The 22,240-nt window shown below is 38.3% G+C and overlaps 1 protein-coding gene across 1 annotated transcript in view; it reads right to left on the bottom strand.

Moving 5' to 3' along the window:
• Positions 1-22,240, bottom strand: part of LOC136859330 (prolyl 4-hydroxylase subunit alpha-1-like) — a 642,002-nt gene that overhangs the window by 308,596 nt on the left and 311,166 nt on the right. The window contains exon 12 of the mRNA XM_068225777.1: positions 18,192-18,458. Coding sequence (XP_068081878.1) covers positions 18,192-18,458 — 267 coding nt within the window. The remainder of the gene's footprint in view (positions 1-18,191; positions 18,459-22,240) is intronic.

Raw genomic sequence — 22,240 nt, 5'->3', positions numbered from 1 at the left:
TCTTTCAACTTTTCATTGTCTCTTGTCAACTTAATGGCTACATACTTTCTTTAACAAGTATCTCAATTCACATTCACATTCTCCATCTGAACTTTCCTTTTCATCTCGCCCAAGCACGAATGTCTCATCTATGGCATCATAATTAAAATGGCATCTTCTACTTCTTCACCATCTTCTCCCTCTTATTCTTCTCCAAAATGTGTCTCAGGATCTTCCTACATCTTAGACCGGGCGAGATGGCCATGCGGTTAGGGGCGAGCCATCCAGGGAGTAAGAATTTCGAGGTAGTCCATATACTTGATTTAACGAAGGATGACTGTACCTGCAAACGGAAGACCCTGGGAACTAACATCTATGATAACAGAAACTACGAGAATCAGAATAGAGAAATGGGGAGATAGTGGGTTCAAATCCCACTATCGGCAGCCCTGAAGATGGTTTTCTGTGGTTTCCCATTTTCTCACCAGGTAAATGCTGGGGCTGTACCTTAATTAAGGCCATGGCCGCTTCCTTCCCATTCCTCTCCCATCGTCGCTATATGACTTATCCGTGTCGGTGCGACATAACGCAAATAGCAAAAAAACCAACCTTCATCTGAGTTCTTCTCATAGCTCCCTTTACCTCTGTTGAAAACCTCGGAGCATTCACATTTAATCCCCAAGGTTCTTCTCTCAGTCTACGAGCCTGATATTCATAGCTTTCAGCTCTGTGACTCCTTTCTCTACTTCCTTGCTGAATTGCGTATTTCCAGTCGTCCGACAATACTCTTTTTGTGGCTAATCTTCAACATAGTTTCTTCATTCGTTCCTCCATGCTTGGATGTCTGTTCCATTATCTTCTTCCCTTCTTGGTCTGCCTCTTCCATCACCTTGTCTGTTACATTGTGGGTAAGGTCGTTTCATGTCTCTGAATCTTCCATACCTCTATCTATAACCTTGTCTCCTATTTCCTCCATAGCTCTGGTTATAGTTAGGTTCACAACCCCTGTCATTCAATCTTCCTCTTCTGAATGATTGTCCTCTCCAATTCCTGCCTTGATATACCCCTGGTACTCTCTATTCTGATTCTCGTAGTTTCTGTTATCATAGATGTTAGTTCCCTGGGTCTTCCGTTTGGACGTACAGTCATCCTTCGTTAAATCAACTGTATGGACTACCTTGAAATTCCTACTTCCTGGATGGCATATGTTCAATGTCTGATCTAGTTGCCTCAACAATACCTCAGCTTCCACAGCTGTCTTGACATTAGCGGCTATCAGTGTTCTTTGTACATCTACTGGTAACTGTCTTTCAATGGATGCTATCAACTCTTCTTCCAGAGGTGGACTATCCAATTCGCAAAGTTTCAACAGCTGACCTCTGAAAAGTCTGAGTATCTTGTGGGTACTGTGTTCTGGTATTTCCGTGAATATAGCTCAAGACAAAGGCCTTGTTGAACATTTTGTCCCCAGTGCTTTTGTAAGAGTGCTCATCGGAATCCCTCATAATCATCAAAACAATATTTAAAAGCTTTCAACCAAATTAATGGCTGTTCATCAAGAAAATGTTCCACTGTTCTCAATTGCCTATCTGGATGAATTCTATGGTCCTTAATGTATTCAGTTATCTCTTTGAGAAAACTTTTTGGAGTTAATTCAGATCCGCTTGTGAACTTTCTTGATCCTATGACTTGTGGTGTTGAAGTGCGTTCTTTAAGTGGCTGATTCGTGGTTTCTGGTAGACGAGCATGATCCACTCCCTTTCCCGATCCAACACTGCTAGAACGACTCCCTGTCTGCTCCATAACATTTTGTTTATTCATGATTGATCTCATTAACAGTTCACATTTGGTCTCCTGTGGTTTAAACATTTTCATGTCTTCCTTTATTCCTTTTATCTGACCCATTTCTTCCTTCATCTCCTTCATTAGAGCTTCATGAATGTCCACCTTCACCTCAGTCTTATGACATTTGTGTGCCCATTCATTCACCTCTCTATGATCCAACTGAATCCCATTTATTTCTTCTAGTACCTCCTATTTTCTGCTATTACTTCTTGAACCTGGTCTTCCATCTTCTTAACTCCATGAACATTATCCCTTAACTGCAGTAGCCGATCATTAAATTCATTAGCACTCTGTACAAAAGATTATTGCCTTTCTTTCTGTAACTTCGTGACTTAACATACGTTAGAATATTAGCTTCCTCCATATCGATTATCTTATCGAACAGTATCCACGACTTTCTGTTGGTCCACTACTTCTGTTTCTATTTGAATCTATTTATCAGTTAACCTGGTATCAACCTGTGCTACTGTCATGGCAACTTGTCAATTTTTCCATCTAACTTGTCACTGCGAGTTCTAGCTTCCACTCGTACTTCCTCTATCTGTTTCTTTAATCTTTGAGCTTTTCTGTCACAACCTTTCCTAAATATAGTTATTTCTATTGACAGCTATTCTTTAATATTGTCCAACTGCTCCCTAACTTCTTTAAATTGTTCATTATTTTGTGTAATAACCTTCGTCCTTAACCGTCAGTAATTGTTCATTAACATCTTGAAATTGTTCCTTAACACCTTCTTTAACTTACCGAAGCTGTTCATTTACACCTTGAAATTGTCCATTTGCACCTTCAAACTGTCCATTCACACCTTTTTCGCTTCCCTAAATTTTTCATTAATGTCGGTCATCATCTCCCTCATTAATTCGGTCATGAGACCCTTCATCACCTCCGCGTCAGATATCTTCTTCTTTGAGGAAACGGGCTTCTCCTCTGACCTAGCGGTGCATTATTATTTTAAAATTATGATTCAATTTTATAATTTCACCAAGTAATACTTTGTAACTCTAATTCCAGCTTCCTTACTTTACGTTAAATAATATCAACACAAACTTTGGCATACAACACTGCCCTTTAGAAGCTGTCCCTGTCTCAAATTGTCTGCCGAAGTTATACAATAACAATCACTTTTTACCCATGGCACTACAGCCCTTGAAGGGCCTTGGCCTACTAAGCGACCGCTGCTCATCCTGAAGGCCTGAAGATTACGAGGTGTCGTGTGGTCAGCACAAAGAATCCCTCAGCCATTATTCTTGGCTTTTTAGACCGGGGTTGCTATCTCACCGTCAGATAGCTCCGAGTGGACCCAGAACGAGCCCTCAGGTCCAGGTAAAAATCCCTGACCTGGCCAGGAATTGAACCCGGGGCCTCCGGGTAAGAGGCAGGCATGCTACCCCTACACCACGGGGCCGGCCAATGGCAATCACCGAAACGTAATTCTGAAAATGTTTAATGAATTCATGCCGCAAAAAATTATTTAAAAACCGAATAATTGGGTATCGCGACACAACCGTTGGGCTCTGAAATTACTACGTACTTCACAAACAGTACATGCCAGTACACAAACACATGATCTCAGCATTATGGCGAATACGACCTAAACAATGGCCTATACCGTCATAAACTGACATCATAGAATTTGTTACTGCCATTTTCCACAAAATGAGACCAAGGCCATCTCACCATTCCATGAAAAACTATGAATATTGTTTAACTGCTGCCTATGGCTAAGATTATTTGAAGAATAAACTAGACACTTTAACCATGTTTGGGTTTAACAAAATCTCCCTATTCATTGTATATATCTACTATGCGACTGTCATGAGTCTGTATCCACATAATTTGGTACTCATGATCTGTTCTCATTCATTTCGCAAAATAAAATTACATTTACAGGTCACTTACTAAAATAATGGTTCATGTTGTGGGTTACTGTAGTCACGTCCTAGTTCATGAACCATGGGCAAGGGCTGAGTGGCCTAGTAAGTGATCCTGAGAGTTGGGATACCAGTTGCTATGGAATGGGAGTGGGCATCTCGGACATATTCTGAGTCATGGCCTTCCTTGTGCTCAGGTGGCTAGGGCTATACAAACCACCATTGGTCCCTAACCCGTTAGAGAAATCCTCACTTGGACTATGTGTAAGTAGGGTAGCATCCTGCTTCATGAATTTACCGAGATCACAACATTTTAAGCAAGCCTCGGACCTATGGTAGTAACGGAGTGCAACTCCCATTTGACAGGTGAGGGACTCCTTGGAAACAACTTGGCGAATGAAATGGAATTAGATGGTGAGCTATCAGTATCAATGTGACTTATGGAAGAAAGTAAGTAGGACTGGCTGAATCACCAAAGGGGATGCATCTGGATGTGCTAGGAGTAAGTGATATTCGGATAAGAGGAGATAAAGAGGAAGAGCTAGGAGATTATAAAGTGTACTTGACGGGTGTTAAAAAGGGGAGGGCAGAGTCTGGGGTGGGGCTGTTCATCAGGAATACTATTGCACGCAACAGCACATAAACGAGCAAATGATGTGGGTAGATTTGGAAGTTGGAGGTATTAGGACGAGAATTGTCTGAGTGAAATTGACAAGTTTTATGAAACATTGAGTGACATCATAATCAGCGTAAATGGCAAGGATAGGATAGCGCTAATGGGCGATTTCAATGTGAGGGTTGGAAATAGAACTGAAAGATACGAAAGGGTGATTGGGCGATTTCAATGTGAGGGTTGGAAATAGAACTGAAAGATACGAAAGGGTGATTGGTAAATATGGGGAAGATATGGAAGCTAATGGGAAGGGGAAGCATTTGCTGGACTTTTGTGCTAGTATGGGTTTAGCAGTTATGGATACATTATTCAAGCATGAGGCTATTCACCGCTACACATGGGAGGCTAGGGGTACCAGATCTATAATAGACTATATCTTAACCCACTTCGAATTCAGGAAATCTGTTAGGAATGTACGGGTTTTTCGATGAAACAGACCACTATCTGATCTGTAGTGAACTAAGTATCTCTAGTCATAGGATAGAGAAAGTGAAATCTGTCTGTAAACGAATAAGGATAGAAAATCTCCAGGATGAGGAAATTAGGCAGAAGTACATGGATATAATTAGTAGGAAGTTCCGAACAGTGGACAGCAAGCAAGGTCAGGATACAGAAAGACAATGGGTGGCTTACAGGGATGCTGTAGTAGCAGCAGCAAGGGAATGCCAAGGAACAACTGTGTGTAAAGATAGGAAAAAGCGACCATTTTGTGGAATGATGAAGTGAGAGCAGCTTGTAAACTTAAAAATAAGGCTTATTAGAAATACTCCAAACAAGGGCTAATGCAGATGGGGAATTGTACATAGATGAAAGAAACAGAGCAAAACAAATAGTTGCTGAATCCAAGAAGAAGTCATGGGAAGATTTTGGTAATAACCTGCAAAGGCTAGGTCAAGCAGCAGGGAAACTTTTCTGGACAGTAGAAAGAATCTTAGGAAGGGAGGGAAAAAGGAAATGAACAGTGTTTTGGGTAATTCAGGTGAACTCATAATAGATCCCAGGGAATCACTGGACAGGTGGAGGGAATATATTGAATAACTTTTCAACATACAAGGAAATATTCATGGTGGTGTTGTGAACAACGGAGCTCATGGGGAGGAGGAAAATGATGTTGGTGAAATTACTCCATTGTCATAAAGCAGCAGGAACAGATGAAATTAGACCTGAAATAATGAAGTATAGTGGGAAGACAGGGATGAAATGGCTTCACAGAATGATGAGATTAGCATGGAGTGTTGGTAGGGTGCATTTAGATTGGACAAAAGCAGTAATTGCACCTATCTATAAGCAAGGGAACAGGAAGGATTGCAATAACTATCGAGGTATCTCACTGATTAGTGTACAAGGCAAAGTATTCACTGGCATCTTGGAAGGGAGGGTGTGATCAGTCGTTGAGAGTATGAGCCAGGTAATTGAAAAATGCTATGAGAGGAATAGACAGTTGTGTTTATGTTTCGTAGATCTAGAGAAAGCATATGACAGGGTACCAAGGGAAAAGATGTTCACCATATTGGGGGACTATGGGATTAATGGCAGATTATTAAAATCAATCAAAGGCATCTATGTTGACAATTGGGCTGCAGTGAGAATTGCTGGTAGAATGAATTCTTGGTTCAGGGTACTTACAGGGTTAGACAAGGCTGTAATCTTTCATCCTTGTTGTTCACAGTTTACATGGATTGTCTGCTGAAAGGATAAAGTGGCAGGGAGGGATTTAGTTAGGTGGAAATGTAGTAAGCAGTCTGGCCTATGCTGACAACTTGTTCTTAATGGCAGATTGTGCCGAAAGCCGGCAGTCGAATATCTTGGAACTTGAAAATAGGTGCATTGAGTATGGTATGAAAATTAGCCTTACAAAGACTAAATTGATGTCAGTAGGTAAGAAATTCAACAAGATTGAATATCAGATTGGTGATTCAAAGCTAGAACAGGCAGATAATTTCAAGTATTTAGGATGTTTGTTCTCCCAGGATGGTAATATAGTAAGTGAGACTGAATCAAGGTGCAGTAAAGCTAATGCAGTGAGATCGCAGTTGCAAGGGCGCCCATGCCCGGGGACAAGGGGGGCCGCAGCTCTCACCTGTCTCTCAGGGAAAGGAAGAAATCCAATGTAGTCAGGTGTTTTTCTTTCAAGGAAATGATTTAAAAGTCGTTATTACTTAGAAGTGGTAATGCCGCCCCCCAGCAACAGGCAAGGGATACTGAGGGTATTATTCCACTGCAGAATACAAGTCACCACACATCTTCCAAAATATTAAAAATACTACATACTCCCAGGTCCAGCCCCCCTACAAACTCTCACACTGGGCGAGTTGGCCGTGTGGTTATTGGCGCGCAGCTGTGAGCTCGTATCTAGGAGATAGTGGGTTCGAACCCCACTGTCGACAGCCCTGAAGACGGTTTTTCGTGGTTTCCCATTTGCACACCAGGCAAATGCTGGGACTGTACCTTGATTAAGGCCAAGGCAACTTTCTTCCCATTCCTAGACCTTTCCTGTCCCATTGTCGCTGTAAGACCTATCTGTATTGGCGCGAAATAAAACAAATAGCAAAAAAACCTGTCATATGGGTGCCCATGCACAGTTGTGATCAACAGTATTCTGTAAGGAGAAAGTCAGCTCCCGGACCACAGACCAACTTTGCTTTACGGGAGCAAAAGCTGGGTGGCCTCAGGTTATCGTATTCACAAGGTAGAAGTAACAGTTATGAAAGTAGTGATAATGATTGTTGGTACAAACAGCTGGAAACAATGGCAGGAGGGTACTAGGAATGAGGAGATAAAGGGTAATTTAGGAATGAACTTGATGGATGAATCTGTACGCATAAACAGGCTTTGGTGGTGGGGTTACGTGATTTGAATGGAGGAGGACAGGTTGCCTAGGAGAATAATGGACTGTGTTATGTATGGTAAGAGAAGTAGAGGGAGACCAAGACGTCAGTGGTTAGACTCAGTTTCTAACGACTTTAAAATAAGAGGTGTAGAACTAAATGAGGCCACAGCACTAGTTGCAAATAGAGGATTTTGGCAACATTTAGTAAATTCACAGAGGCTTGCAGACTGAACGCTGAAAGGCATAATGGTCTATAATGATTATATATGTATGATGTTACTAAAATATTTATCAAAAATCATGAAACTCAAAATTTTTCCAAATTTTCTATCATCACCATGATCAATTCAGCCCCCTGTTGGGCGCCAACTCTTCTCTATCCTTCCAGCCTGTAGCTTGGGCGCCGGCATTAATCCCAGGGTCCAATACGCTTGATCCCCGGTGATATTTCAAAATCAAATAAACTAACCTTAAATAAATAAGCAGGAAGGATAAAAGAGAAAAAATATTAAAAAGATTATGAGTGAGAATTTTTTGCCAGCGCCCAATTTACAGGCTGGAAGGGTAGAATACATAGTTTACATGAATGATCTACTGAAAGGTATAAAGTAGCAGGCAGGGCTTCAATTAGGTTGAGCAGTTAGGACTTTGCCGATGATTTGGACCTAACAGCAGATTGTGCTGAAAGCCTGCAATGTCAAATCTTGGAACTGAAAATATGTGCATTTCATTGAGTAGGAAGAAACTAAAGGGAATTGAGTGTCAGTATGGGAACACAAAATCAGAAGAGGGAGATTATTTAGGATTCATATTCTCCCAGTATAAAACTGGCTTTTGATGCAGGTCTAACGTGAAGCGAGTGGAGAATGATAGGTTATCTAGGAGAATAATGAACTCGGTCATCAATGATAAGACAGGAGGGGGTAGGGATAAGACGATGTTGATTATGCTCTGTATGTAAAGATTTAAATATACTATAGAATGGAGAGAACTATCCAGCATAATCCAAAAATACTGTATTATGAATAGTTACATGGGCCCTGAATGTGTAAGTAATAAATTGTGTAACTTCATTATTGCATTTTATCCTTAATATTCCAACCTGAATGCAAAGGAAATATTACATAATTATTTAATAAAGAAACCAAAGAGTTAAGTTGTAGTCACTATGTAGTCACTATTTCCATTCATATCAGATATTGTTTTGTTTTATATGTTCGGATAGAATATATAAAGAATTAGCACCAGATGTTGTTGGTTAGGCTGGTAAGTTTTACATTGGAAGAGAGAAAACAGAAGATTGTCCTCCTGATCTGAGTAGCGTATACAATTTTGTGGTCTGGCGGTGATGTACCAAGCAGTGATGTACCAGCACTCTAAGCAATAAATCCAGAGACATTTGAAGGGAACGGGGAAGTGTTCATAACAGGAAAACATGTTCATATTCATATCATTTCTTAAGAAGTGTCTAATAAATATTGTTCAATTTCATTCTGTAAATTATCGAAGACTGGTTTTTTGTAGTTTCTTTACTGTAACCCAGTTTTTCTTCTTCTTAATCCATAAACCCTCCAGGGTTGTTTTTTCCCTCGGAGAGTGAAGGATCCCACCTCTACCACCTCAGGGGCAGTGTCCTGGAGCATGAGACTTTTGGATCGAGAGAGGGAGGAGATGGGGATACAGTTGGGGAGGAGGACCCGTACCTCATCCAAATGACCACTCCTGCTATGCTGAAAAGAGGTTTTGTATGTGGATGGAAAGATCGAAAGGGATAGACAAATAGCAAATTTGTAGTTAAAGCATACATGATATGTGTTTAGAGTCTTCAGAAGGACTGTGATGTTTGGAACATCACAGCATGTACCAAAATTATTGAATTGTGTAATCAATTGGAAAGATGTATATATTTAATTAGTGGTAGATCATTTTAATTATTATGTTTATATATATATGTAGGGTATTTAGTCATCCATTTAACATCATCATCTCATTTCTTTGTATCACGGCTATAACATATTCTGGACGAACGACTTCTTGAGTAAAATATTACAACATCATTCATATTAATAGCTTGCAGTAAATTTCCAGTAGCCGAGGTCAGGTGACCAGACTCACCATGCTAATTTTAGCCCATTACCAGGAAATGTACATCATCAAGCTTGCAAGACACCTTACCCTTTCCATGCTCTGAAGAGACAGTTAAAGCCTTGTTAACACCTCCTTTTCGCCTTGATTGCCCGGGAAAGTTCAACCTATGTGAATGGACATTATAGAACAAGATGATGGATATACAGTAATGGAGAGGAGAAGGGATAATACATCAAATCTTACTGGACCATGTGATATGGTTGATGGAGGGAGACTTTGGACCCTATATATATCAACGACAAGAGCTGGAGAGGGCTTAATTCTATCAAGCTATTCTATCGGACAATTCTAATCTATTCTAACATTACATCAGAGGAGGGCTGTACGTCTTAACATCGGAAAAGGTCTTACTTTCTGAATATCTTAACTTAGTTCACTTCGCATCTAAATAGGGCACTACTCCAAATTACTCTCATTGAGACCTGATTAAACCCAATGACTAGAGTTAAAGTCAACGAGAGACTGGTTTTGACTGGTATAGGACAGGAGAAATTTTGTTATGTATTTAGTTACGCTATAGTTCTGTAATATGGAAGAATACAAGTGTATTCTCTGCATGAACATAACCCAAGGTGGTTTTGCTATTGAAATTAGGACTCATTACAACTTTATGTAAGGAGTACTGTAGGTAGTGTTAAAGTCAGGAAAGTCATTGTACAACTAGCAGACAATGCACTAATCAGAAACAGGACTGGTACCAACAATGAGAGATGACGAAGCCTGTACGAGAGGTCCATCAAACATCAGCTGCTACATAGATCGCATCCAGATAACAGAGTCTACAAATAGTGAGCTAATGGCACAAATTACTGCAAGTCTCCGCGTAACATTTTCTTAAATTTTATTTCATTCAATTTTTTCTTTTGCTTCCGTAAGTTCAGATTTCGTAAAAACGCCGTCATGTTTTTCAGCCTAATAAATAGTTGTTTTAATTAGTATTTTCTGAAATTCTTATTAATAATCCTTAACTTCCAAGTTAGAGTGTACTTAATGGTTAGTGTTCCATCACCCCACCTCTGGGAGTGTTTAGAGTCTCATTATGTATTATTAGTATTATTATTATTATTATTATTATTATTATTATTATTATTATTATTATTATTATTATTATTATTATTATTATTATTATTATTTATCAACTATTGTCTTCAAGCCATAAGCTTGAAGGGTGGCGCCCATGAGATATTGTTTATGAGAAACAATGAGAGATTATTCATATTAAAATTAAGGTGACCCGCCACGTCATATATTGTCACACATCTGTGGGCACATGACTTAAATTATGTTAGATTCTCGCGAGTGATTACTTATGCCAGTGATATAAGGGAATAAGTAGTCTTCATCAGAAATAAGACAAACCCCAGTTAAGGAATGTAATAAAGTGATAACAATGTTTCAATGAGAGCAAAGAAATGTTAGGAAATTAAAAATTAGAAATTTTAGGATCTTTTTATGCAATGCCAAGTGATATTATGATCTGTAGAGATTATATGTTACCATAATAAATTAGGATATATGTTAGATATGGATATTATGACAGACTGAAGACATGTTTATTTTATTTGAAGAGATACTGATCCGATACTACGAATATTTGAAAATAAGGTTATTTGTGCATCAGATAACATATTTGGGTGGCAAATATGAAGAGATATAAGATAAAATTAATTATTATGAAGATATAATGATGTTATTTGATGAGAATGAAGAATGTATTGAAGGAATATGTAGGCCTATTGCTACAACAAAATATGAGATGTGAATGATTATTATTATTTTCATTATTGTTATTATTTATTTACCACAAATCATAGATTATATGGATGGTCTAGTGAAAAAGGTCAAGCCCCATATACATTAATTGCTTCACAGACCTAGTAAGCTAATATATACAATAATTACATTATTCACATATTTACATTGGTACAGTAATTCATTCACTCGATGACATTTTCTCTCCTGTCCATGCACACACAGAGATTTACATCATTTTACATGATTTGTAAACTGCGTTAGAGGCAAGGCTTTTATTTATGGTGGTAGCTCATTCCAGAGGTGTGCAGAGTGACCGTAGTAGGCAGATTGGTAGGAGGTGGTGTGGGCAAATTGAGGGAGAAGATTAACACCTCTACAGGCAGAGTGAAAGGATAGGGGAAGGCGGTGAAACGGATCCGGTGAGGGATTTTTGGAGGAAGATCAAGTCAGTTCTTCAACAATGGTTTCTATTGTGGGGAGGTTGGCCGAATGAAGATGGGAGCGGTAAGTTATTAGCCTTTCCACCAGATTCTGTATTTTCTGAAGTTTGTTTAGATTTGTGACTGTGCTGGGAATCCAGGCAGGAAAACCATAGGCTAGTATCGGTCTTACCATACTGAGAAGGCTGTTCATAGGGCCCCTGATTTGTGCCTTTTAGGTTCCTGCTAAAAATCCCATGACTTTTATTGCTTTTCGCCTTGCCTCCTCCGTATGCAGGTTCTATTTCAAATCCTTAGAAATAATTAATCCTAAAAGTTTGATATTTGCACACTGTGGTATTACATTCTTATTTAGTTCATATGTGTTCCCTATGCAGTTTTTTTTAATCTACTTATCCAAATATATTTACATTTATGCATAGCCCATTCCCAGAGAACCATTCAGATAAATTTTGTAGGTCTGATGGTAGTTTTTGACTGTCTTCTTTGTTCTTTATACTTTTATTCAGGACAGTGTCATCTGCATATTGTGCCATGTGTGCGGTTACACATCCAGGAAGGTTGAGCACAAACACGACATATGCAGGGGACCGATCACAGAACCGTGAACTACACCTGATGTCACTTTGATAGGTTTTGATCGGGCACCCCCGTATACCACACACTGTGTTCGACGTTCCAGGAAGGACCTCACCCACATCAATAATCTGCCTCATATTACGAGCTGTTGCAGCTTCAACAGAAGTCGTTCCTGTGGCACTTGGCCGAAGGCTTTGCTCCAATCAAGTGACAGGTAGTCCACCTGAATCACATCTGGCTGATCCAAGTAATACTGCCAGTCATCAACGACTTTCGTTAAAAAGGTGGCACAAGAACTCCCCGGGAGGAATCCATGCTAAGTATAGCCCATCCGGTCTCCTTCCCGTAAGAATTCAAACACGTTCCTTGCTACTAAGATGGCGGCAAGCAGCTCTGTAGTGATACAAGTTCTCCGAGTTTGTGTCGTGTTCCTAAAAGTGTAATAACTTCCGTGAAAATAGTACCGAAGCACACCTTGACAAACTCAGAATTGTGCACGGATTCAGAAATACAAGAACGCTTGTTAGTGGCATCTAAATGTGAAATTAATTCTTGGACGTGTGTGGAAGTGAAGGTCTACGAGCTACTGCAGCAATGGGGAGCAACGTTGCCAAACAACCCGCATCATTACTCCACCTTGTGATACTTTCCGTTGCTCTAGTGGAGATGTGGAATTGAACCCACGACCAAACTGAGGAGTCTCATTCAACTGCCTGTGCAATGTGTGTAATTCTAAAGGTTGTGTGAATCAGTTCTTTATGACGTGTACATCTTGTCACTCACCAGTTCACAGAACTTGTACAAAAATCAGTACATCACTACTGAGGAAAATTAATTCAGGAGTATAGACATGGTCATGTTGGAAATGCAGTTTACCCTCAATTCTCAGAATTTGTTTTTAACATGACATCAAACAGTGTAAATAGTGAGTTCAGTAATCCAGGCCTCTCATGCCTCCTTAGACCCATCAATTGTATGCGTTAGTGAATCCTGGCTAAATTCATCAATATATGACACAGAAGTGATACCCCAGTCATATACAATATTTAGGAAAGGTCGATCATTGACCTCAGGTGGAGGGACACTTATTGCGATGAAACCCGAATTCAACCCTGTGCGCCTCCAGCAGCTGGAAACAAAGGCAGAAGTTGTATGGGAGGAATTCATGTGTGCTAGAAGCAAGTTTCTTTTGGGTTCCGTGTACCAATCTCCGAAGTCCCCCAGTGACATCAGTGAGGAATTACTATTGTCTGTAAGCAGTGTGCAAAATATCCAACACTGATATAAAGGTATGTACATGACTGGGGATCTTAATTTGGAACTTGACTGGTAGCACAATCATCCTCACCTGCCACCTATTCCCATCAATCCATTAGCAGAAACTTTCGTTACAACATTCTACAACCCTCCTTGACCAATTAATTACTGAACCAACTCGTATAACAAAAACCTCTAGCTCCACACTAGATTTATTCCTTACTAACCTAACATCCTCAGTATTGAAGACACAAGTCATCCCTGGCTTCTCCGACCACCTGGCAGTTATAGCCACCCTAAAATACAAGAAACTACCAGTAAAAAAGTTTAATAGAGAAGTCTATAACTACAAAAAAGCTGACTGTAAACTACTATAATACCTTCTCAGAAAACATCTACCCACTCAATTATCTTTTACACTGTGGACATCAATTCGGTGTGGTCTAGATGGTAGAAAGTTTATTTCACTGTGTTGACGAATTGGTGCCTAAAGTAAAATTTGGTATGAAGAAAAACTCTCCATGGATCACAAAAGAAATAATCAAAATGATATGCAAAAGGAATGCTCTCTAGAGGAAATGGAAACAGGGTACAAGCAATCTTATGTGGGACAAATATAAATGTGTGAGGAACACAACCAACAACTCATCTGCAAAGAATACAAAAAATACATAAACAAGATAAGTGGCAACAGCAAAGACATGTGCAAATTCCTGAATAGAAAACATAGCAACTCAGCACCAAGTGCATACTACTCTAACGGAACTACTATTACCTCCCCAAGACCATTGCCACAGCGTTCAGGGAGAAATTTAAAGGGAATTTTAATGAGCCAGCGAAAAGTACAAATATGTACCCAAACACAACTCAGCCATCACCCCTCTTCCTCTCCAACCTTTACTTCATGGAGTACGAGGTAATTAACAGCCTTCGAAAGACTCGTCCACATGCTGCTTCCTGGCCAGACGACATACCTGCAATTAGTTTAGTGCAGTGTGCTGAAGCATTAGCCCCCTCCTTGTGTGCCCTGTTCGACTTATCAATTAACAATGGCTGTGTACCCAGTGAATGGAAGTGTGCAAACGTAGTACCAATTTTCAAAAGTGGAGGAAGAGATAACATTGATAATTATAGGCCGGTGGCAATAACATCACTCATTTGTAAGAGTATGGAACGATTAGTAGCAAGGAATGTGTTTGAATTCTTACGGGAAGGAGGCCGGATGGAGAGTTAGGAAAAGAATATTGATACACAGTAGGATCATTCACAGTATGTTCATTATGCAGTGACAATGTATTGTTGAAGAACCCATATCCTATGTTAATGGTAATGTGGTTACACATACATGAAATTAGATTAAGGTCATCAAAAGGAATCCTTATAATACTGATTAGTTATGCACTTGGGTATTTTAATTTGTGACTTCTACTTTGAAATGACCGCCTTCGTAGCGTAACGGTTAGTGTTTTAGCTGCTGTCCTTGGGGGTCCGGGTTCGATTCCTGGCACTGCCAGGAACTTAAAACTGACAGGAGGGCTGGTATGTGGTTGAAATGGTACATGCAGCTCACCTCCATTAGGGGTGTGCCTGAAAAGAGCTGCACCACCTCAGGATGAGGACACAAGTTTATTTACTTTGAAATCACATTCTTACCAAAATAATAATGGCATACACAGGTTAACATGGATAATTATTACCATATTATGTAATAAATATAATTGAGAGTAGATATTACATAGTGTCTTCAAAAATGATTTTCCCTAGGCAAGATACTTGGAATAACTCGCACATTAGGTCATTTATTGATACATTCGGGCATATTTGAAAATCTTATTACCTTGTTTTATATGTCCAATGATGACAATAAAAGGTTTAATATCTAATGTTGTCCTCATAATTATCATAACTTGTCCAGATATAACCAACCAAAGTATTTTGTAAATTCTAAGGGATGAAAGAGATCATGTTTGTGAACTGACATTAAAACAAATTTTGTAAGTTAGGAAAAGTGCTGGTAGAAGTTATTAAAACAGGAGCTATGGTGGAAATCCTCTCATTTCCTCGTCATTCGCAGTTGGTGGAACGGCTTGTGAAATTGGTAACAGAAGTTTCTATGACCGTTTGTGGTGAAAAGGCCAGATATGGCTTTATTAGAAGTTGTCTGAAATCGAGACTTACTTACTTCAGTTCTAGACAAAAAGGTAATTTTTCTCTAGAGATGTGCCACCTGACAAAGACAAGAGAGAGTGGCAAAATTTTTCTGGAACCCCTAAATAAGCTAAAAGGGAACTATTGTTAATATAGACCTCAATGATTTTTTTGTAATTGGTACATTTTCACTCCTCCCTAACGCACAACCTTAATCTCGTAAAACAAAGAAAACAATGCAAGATTTTAATTTCTTGGCTGTCATGGGTCCTATATAAAATGAAAATGGACAAAGTTCAATTGAAAAATATTCTAAAATGTACCGACTGACCAACCCAACCACCCACCCAGATCTGCATTTAGGGGAGTCGCCCAGGTGGCAGATTCGCCCAGGTGGCAGATTCCCTATCTGTTGTTTCCCTAGCCTATTCTTAAATGATTACAAAGAAATTGAAAATTTATTGAACATCTCCCTGGTAAGTTATTCCAATCCCTAACTCTCCTTCCTATAAATTAATATTTGCCCCAATTGTCCTCTTGAATTACAGCTTTATCTTCATATTGTGCGAGGACACCATATCTGGACAAGCAACGCTGCTGGACATCTCTCCTAAAGTCTAAAGGGTTAAGAGTCAAGAAGATTATTTCCACTAGTTAACAATCCCAATATAGCACTCACACACTTTTTCATCTATTTTGCAGACTTCAACACTTCACAAGCTGTTACACTTACACCTATGATTCCAGTTGAACTCCTCTTCAGACTTACAAGATGATAACTTCATAAGCTTCATGACCTAGGCAGCACACTGCATATTTAAGAGAAGAAGGAATAATTTGCTATTTAAATGAGACTTGATCAAGTACTTCACTTTGAACATTTTTAATAAAGACTCTCATTTCATTAAAGAAAAGATTTTAATCTAAGGAAGTTATCAGCTAACCCACAAATCATTTTAAGCTGAACATATCGATCTTCTGTATATACTGAAAAAATCTGTGTAAGTATTATGATTTCCATTTGACTTCAATTGCCAACCCAGTATCAACATTATGAGTGTTAATATGTTCTTGTACATCAATGTAAATTATTGTAAACAATTCCTTTTAAAGAATAGTTTTAATATAACATCCACTTCAGAGCTCTGACTTCAGAGTATGAATTTATGGCTGATGATGCCTGCAATGACAGGTGAAACATGTACCATTATATGCTTAAACCTTAATATAATGATTGTATCATAGCCTTAAAGACTTCAAAGTATTGAATATGTGGTTTTTCAATAAATCAATTATAATAAAAAATATTTATATATTGAATTTCAATATGGTCAAAAATAGTCACTTTTAATGAACGTACCACTTAGTCAAGAAGTTCATCTCCCTCTCTCCCAAGTCTTCCCAGCCCAAACTTTGCAATATTTTTGTAACGCTACTCTTTTGTCGGAAATCACCCAGAACAAATTGAGCTGCTTTTCTTTGAATTTTTTCCTGTTCTTGAATCAAGTAATCCTAGTGAGGGTCTTATACACTGGAACCATACTCTAGTTGGGGTCTTACCAGAGACTTATATGCCCTCTCCTTTACATCCTTACTATAACCTCTAAATAACCTCATAACCATGTGAGCAGAGAACTGTACCCTTTATTTACAATCATATTTATGTATTACCCCAATGAAGACCTTTCCTTTGAGGATGACATGGTATTGACCTCAACCTCAGAGGGCGACTTGCAGAAAATCTTCAACCAGTTGGTGGACTGGGCACAAGAAAATGACCTGTCATTGAATGAAGGGAAGACAGTCTCTATGACCTTCAGAAGAAGGAGAAGACTCGGCACTTTCTACACTGGTGAGACACCGCCAAAGTCAGTCACCAGGTTTCGTACCTAGGAGTTACCCTTCAGACACAGGGAACCGTATTCATACGTCACATAAACGACAGAGTTAGCACTGCGGCAAAAGCCATAAGTGACATCAAGTCAATAGGTATAAGAAAACATAAAGGTCCAATAATACTGCTTTGAGGAATTCCCCTCTTAATTATTACAGGGTCAGATAAAGCTTCGCCTACTCTAATTTTCTTAATTCTACTTTCTAGAAATATAGCCACCCATTTAGTAACTATTTTTTCTAGTCCAATTGCACTCATTTTTGCCAGTAGTCTCCTACGATCTACCCTATCAAATGCCTTAGATAGATCAATCACGATACAATCCATTTGACCTCCTGAATCCAGAATACCTGCTATATCTTGCTGGAACCCTACAACTCGAGCTTCAAACCCAAACTGCCTTCTATCAAACCAGTTATCAATTTTGCAAACATGCCTAATGTAATCAGAAAGAATGCTTTCCCAAAGCTTACATACAATGCATGTCAATTTGACTGGCCTGTAATGTTTTAGCTTCCTATGTATTGCTGCTTGCAATGTTGACACAAGGAATATAAACTTTCCTTCTTCAAATTTTCATTTCAATAAGAATTGGTGCAAAACTTGCACAGTTTACTTCTGTTTGTAATTTTACTTTCAGCTGTTTGATTTTAGCTCAAGAAAAATAAGTCTGTGATCAATTTCATATAAAATGAATGATGCCAAACGACTTCAGAAACTTAAATTAGAGAACCAGTTGCTGATGTTTATTATATTCATAATATTCACATACCCTTGGTTGAGCTAATCTCTTGATCGTCTCAATTTCGGAATCATATATTACGTCATGATAGATGACGATGCGAGGCTTCAGATAAGCTTCTTCTTCCTTAAGCCTAGCCAGTTTGAGGAATGGCACATCCATGTCCACATAACGACACTTGAGCTTGGACCATATCTCTACAGGTATTGATACTTCATTGCGGCAAAGCATTTTGCACATATCTTGTTCACTGACCTTGGTTTTGGGTTGAGGTTTCTGCTCAGTCGCTATATATGGCTTAAAAGAAAAAAAGAAGCAAAACCATAAACAACAAACACATCAGAGAATACATTTGCACTATGTATTTATATTATACATAGCAGACATGAAAACAGTTCATAAAACAAATAGTAATGATGTAGTTTTATATTAATCTAACAGATTCATGAAATGAAACGTCACTCAATCCCCCACCTCACATAAATAGAGGTAGCAAAGTGATGCAGAGAGACAATAAAAGTAGATCATGATTGAAACTGACAGGAAACAGTCAGTAGCTGAACTTGGTTTCCGATACCAATAGACCAAGTATAGGAACGAACACTAAAATCGATACACATATATTAAGTCAGTGATAATCTTAAATAAAAGTGAGTTTATTCAAATGAAAAGGAAACACATAATAAAAATTGCCTAACCCTCCTAATAGAGAAGGAAAGAATACAGTGGGGTATGTTACTTATGTATAACATACAGGTACATCAGAATATGTATGGTTAAGCCGCAACAGGCTCTCTCTCTATTTCCCTACAGAATTAGGAAGTCACCTCTCTCATGCAGAAAAAGTAGGTCAGTGAAGTGACCTTGAATCAAAGTGTCTTCCTCCTTGTTACCACATTACCTCCCATTTTCACTGTTTTTTTTGTGGCGACAACAATTCCCACAGAAAAAATCTATTATCCTTCATGCACAAAGAAAACATAATCAAATAAGAAGTGAGAGAAGTAAGGTGAGGGCAGGTGGGTGAGGCAAGGAAGTATACATAGAATACATACATGGAGAAAACATAAAAAATATAACATTTCCATGGTTACCTTCAAAATACACAAATGAAGTTAAAAGTTGGCAAAGCCAAAAATAAAACAAGAGAATGGCTGGGGAAGTCAGAAACAAGAATAAAGTAACAAAATATACTGGAAATCAGACACCCAAAAAGAAAAAAAAGGGAAAAAATAAGAAGCAGCAATGTAGATCCAGATATCAAATTCATACGAATACACATAGAGACCTACACACAGAAACATAGGGCAGAGGGATAAGCCAGTAAAGCACGTCATAATAGTTCACAACATGTATAATAAAAGCAATCAATTTTATCATGAAACCGGTCTGGTAAAACAAACACAGAACCAGGCCAATAGGGAAAATATGCACCACACCAGTAACAACATTTCACGCAGTCAAAACCCTCGTTATCAGTACACATCCATACCACACACCAAGAGTGGACATGAATAGTACAGAGTGGATGAGCAAGAAAACACCAAAGGGTGTCGGAATCAAGCAAAATATAGAACGTCTATGCATACCGAAAATAGGTATCCACACATGTATATATACACACGAACCAATCAAACTGAGCAGAAACATAATGGGATCTACACTGCCCTTGGTTTCTGAACAGAACATAAAAATTGGCAGACATACAAGAATATATGATCAATGAGAAACAAGTCTGCAACAAAATTAAAGTAGAACAAATATGTAACCCCAGAAAACACTTAAAGACAACCACGGAAAGTCTTGCGAGGACCAAAACTAGCAAAATAATAAGTAAAAAATAATAATTACCTGATGGATAATAAGAACGAGAAGTCTCTCAAAAGAACCAAGAGTTTCCCAATACCATATTTAAAATGGTTAAAGTACCTTTTGTAGGATAGGAAAGCCATGCCAGAAACATCAGTCACCATTTCTTTTTCCAAAACAGTACAAGAATAAACAAAAGGGCAGATAAGGACAAGACTAGGCAGAAATAAGGAATGACAAATCTGAGAGCAAGAGTCACCATCTATCTACATAGAGATGAATTGTTCGATGATGCAGACATACTCTTTGGATGATCAGCCATATTGAGTCAATACAACAGATCGCAAGGCGCGATACATATCAAAAAAAGGAAGTAGTATAATGAATAGTAAGATGTGATTGAACCCTTTGACTAGCAAAAAATATGATGGAAATTATATTTAAAATTCCTCTTTCATTGAATTTCTAAATACAGATGGTGAGAAGTGTTTAAAGCAATTGTTGAGGAATGTGAAAACAGGCATGTACCCTACCTTTAAAGGTGGTAAGATGGTTGTTAGCAATTTTTAATAATTGGTGGGATACTCTTATAGGTTTAGCCATTAGAATTTTTGCTGTAGAGGCCCTTGGAAGATGTTTATGATTTTTAAAAGACCCACTTTATTATAACAGAGAAATAAAGAGACTAAGAAGGAGGTGTAGGTTGGAAAGAAACAGAGTTAGAAATGCCTGTAGAAGTAAGGAGTAATTGCTGGAACTTATTAGGAAATCGTATCTTGCAAAGAAGTAAGCTAAGGATAACATGATGGCAAGCATAATTGGCAGTCATAAAAAATTTAGTCTAAAAGGAAGGATCTGTATAGGTAGTTTAAGGCAGAAACAATTTTCAACAAAGACATTCCAAAAATTATTAATGAACAAGAGGAGTGTGTATGCGAGGAACTTCAGAAGGCAGAAGTATTCAGTCAGCAGTATGTAAAGATTGTTGGTTACAAAGATAGTGTCCAGACAGAGGATGTGATTAATACTAATGAAGTATTGAAATTTACCTATGATAACAATGATATGTGCAATAAGATACAAAAGGTGAAAACTAGGAAAGCAGCTGGAATCGATAAGATTTCTGGGGATATAATAAAGACAATGGGTTGGGACATAGCACCACACCTGAAGTACCGTACTTATCTGACTATTGCTTGCATGAAGGAACTGTTCCAAATGAATGGAGAGTTGCTATAGTAGCCCCTGTGCTTAAATGAAGGGTGATAGATGGATAGATGGATAGATAGATAGATAGATAGATAGATAGATAGATAGATAGATAGATAGATAGATAGATAGATAGATAGATAGATAGATAAAGCCTTTATTTTCTGTGGCAAAGTTAGGGCTCTTGGCCCTTTCTTACACTTAACCACACACATATTGCTATTATTCCATACAATGACATTGATTAACTTAAAATACCAAGAACTACAAATAACACTAATTTTGAAGACAAAAATATGAACATATACACGCAAAGAAAAAAGAAAAAGTAACTGCCTACATAATACAGGTTTGAAAAAAAATTCAATACACAATGAAAGAAATACCGTATGAATGTAAAAATACTAGTAAGCTTAATAAAAATTTTAAATGAAATCTAACTAATTGTATCCTTGCAAGACTAGATCTAAGTTAAATACTGTACTTACTACTAGCTATTTTTAGGATACTTCTACTTCGTAAACACAATATGGATGTTTTTAATTTAATTTAAATTGTCATATTAAACCAATATTTAATTTATTGTGCAGTAATCTCATATCATTTCCACACACAATCACTCGTTCCACTCATACAGGCACTGTACCTTGCTGGAAGCACTTAATGAGGAATTGCTGGTAGGAGGTTTTAAATATATTTTTTTGATGCAGCATCCTTGGTGTCTTTGGGAAGAGCATTCCACCATCCCGAAGCAGTGATAGTAAATGATCGATGGTTTGTGGTTGTTCGGTGGACAGGTATTTCTAGGAGGGACACTGAGCGAGTATCATGGAGATGTAAAGAACCAAGGTGACGAAAATTGCTGGAGAGATAATAGGGATGTCTTCCGAAAGTACTTGGTACACAAGAGTATTTGCATGTAGTTTACGCCTCTCGTCTAGTCGTAACCAAGATAATTGTTTATAGTAGGGAGAAACTCGAGCGTCATACCGTAAATCCATAGCATATTCTAAGACAAGCATTTTGAGTGCGTTGTAGTTTCAAGCTTAATTCATTTGTTA

This window comes from Anabrus simplex, chromosome 1 (genome assembly GCF_040414725.1).
Source record: "Anabrus simplex isolate iqAnaSimp1 chromosome 1, ASM4041472v1, whole genome shotgun sequence".
Classification (NCBI taxonomy): Eukaryota; Metazoa; Arthropoda; class Insecta; order Orthoptera; family Tettigoniidae; genus Anabrus; species Anabrus simplex.
Note: the sequence above shows the minus strand (reverse complement) of the source record. Positions and strands in the feature narration are given on the sequence as shown.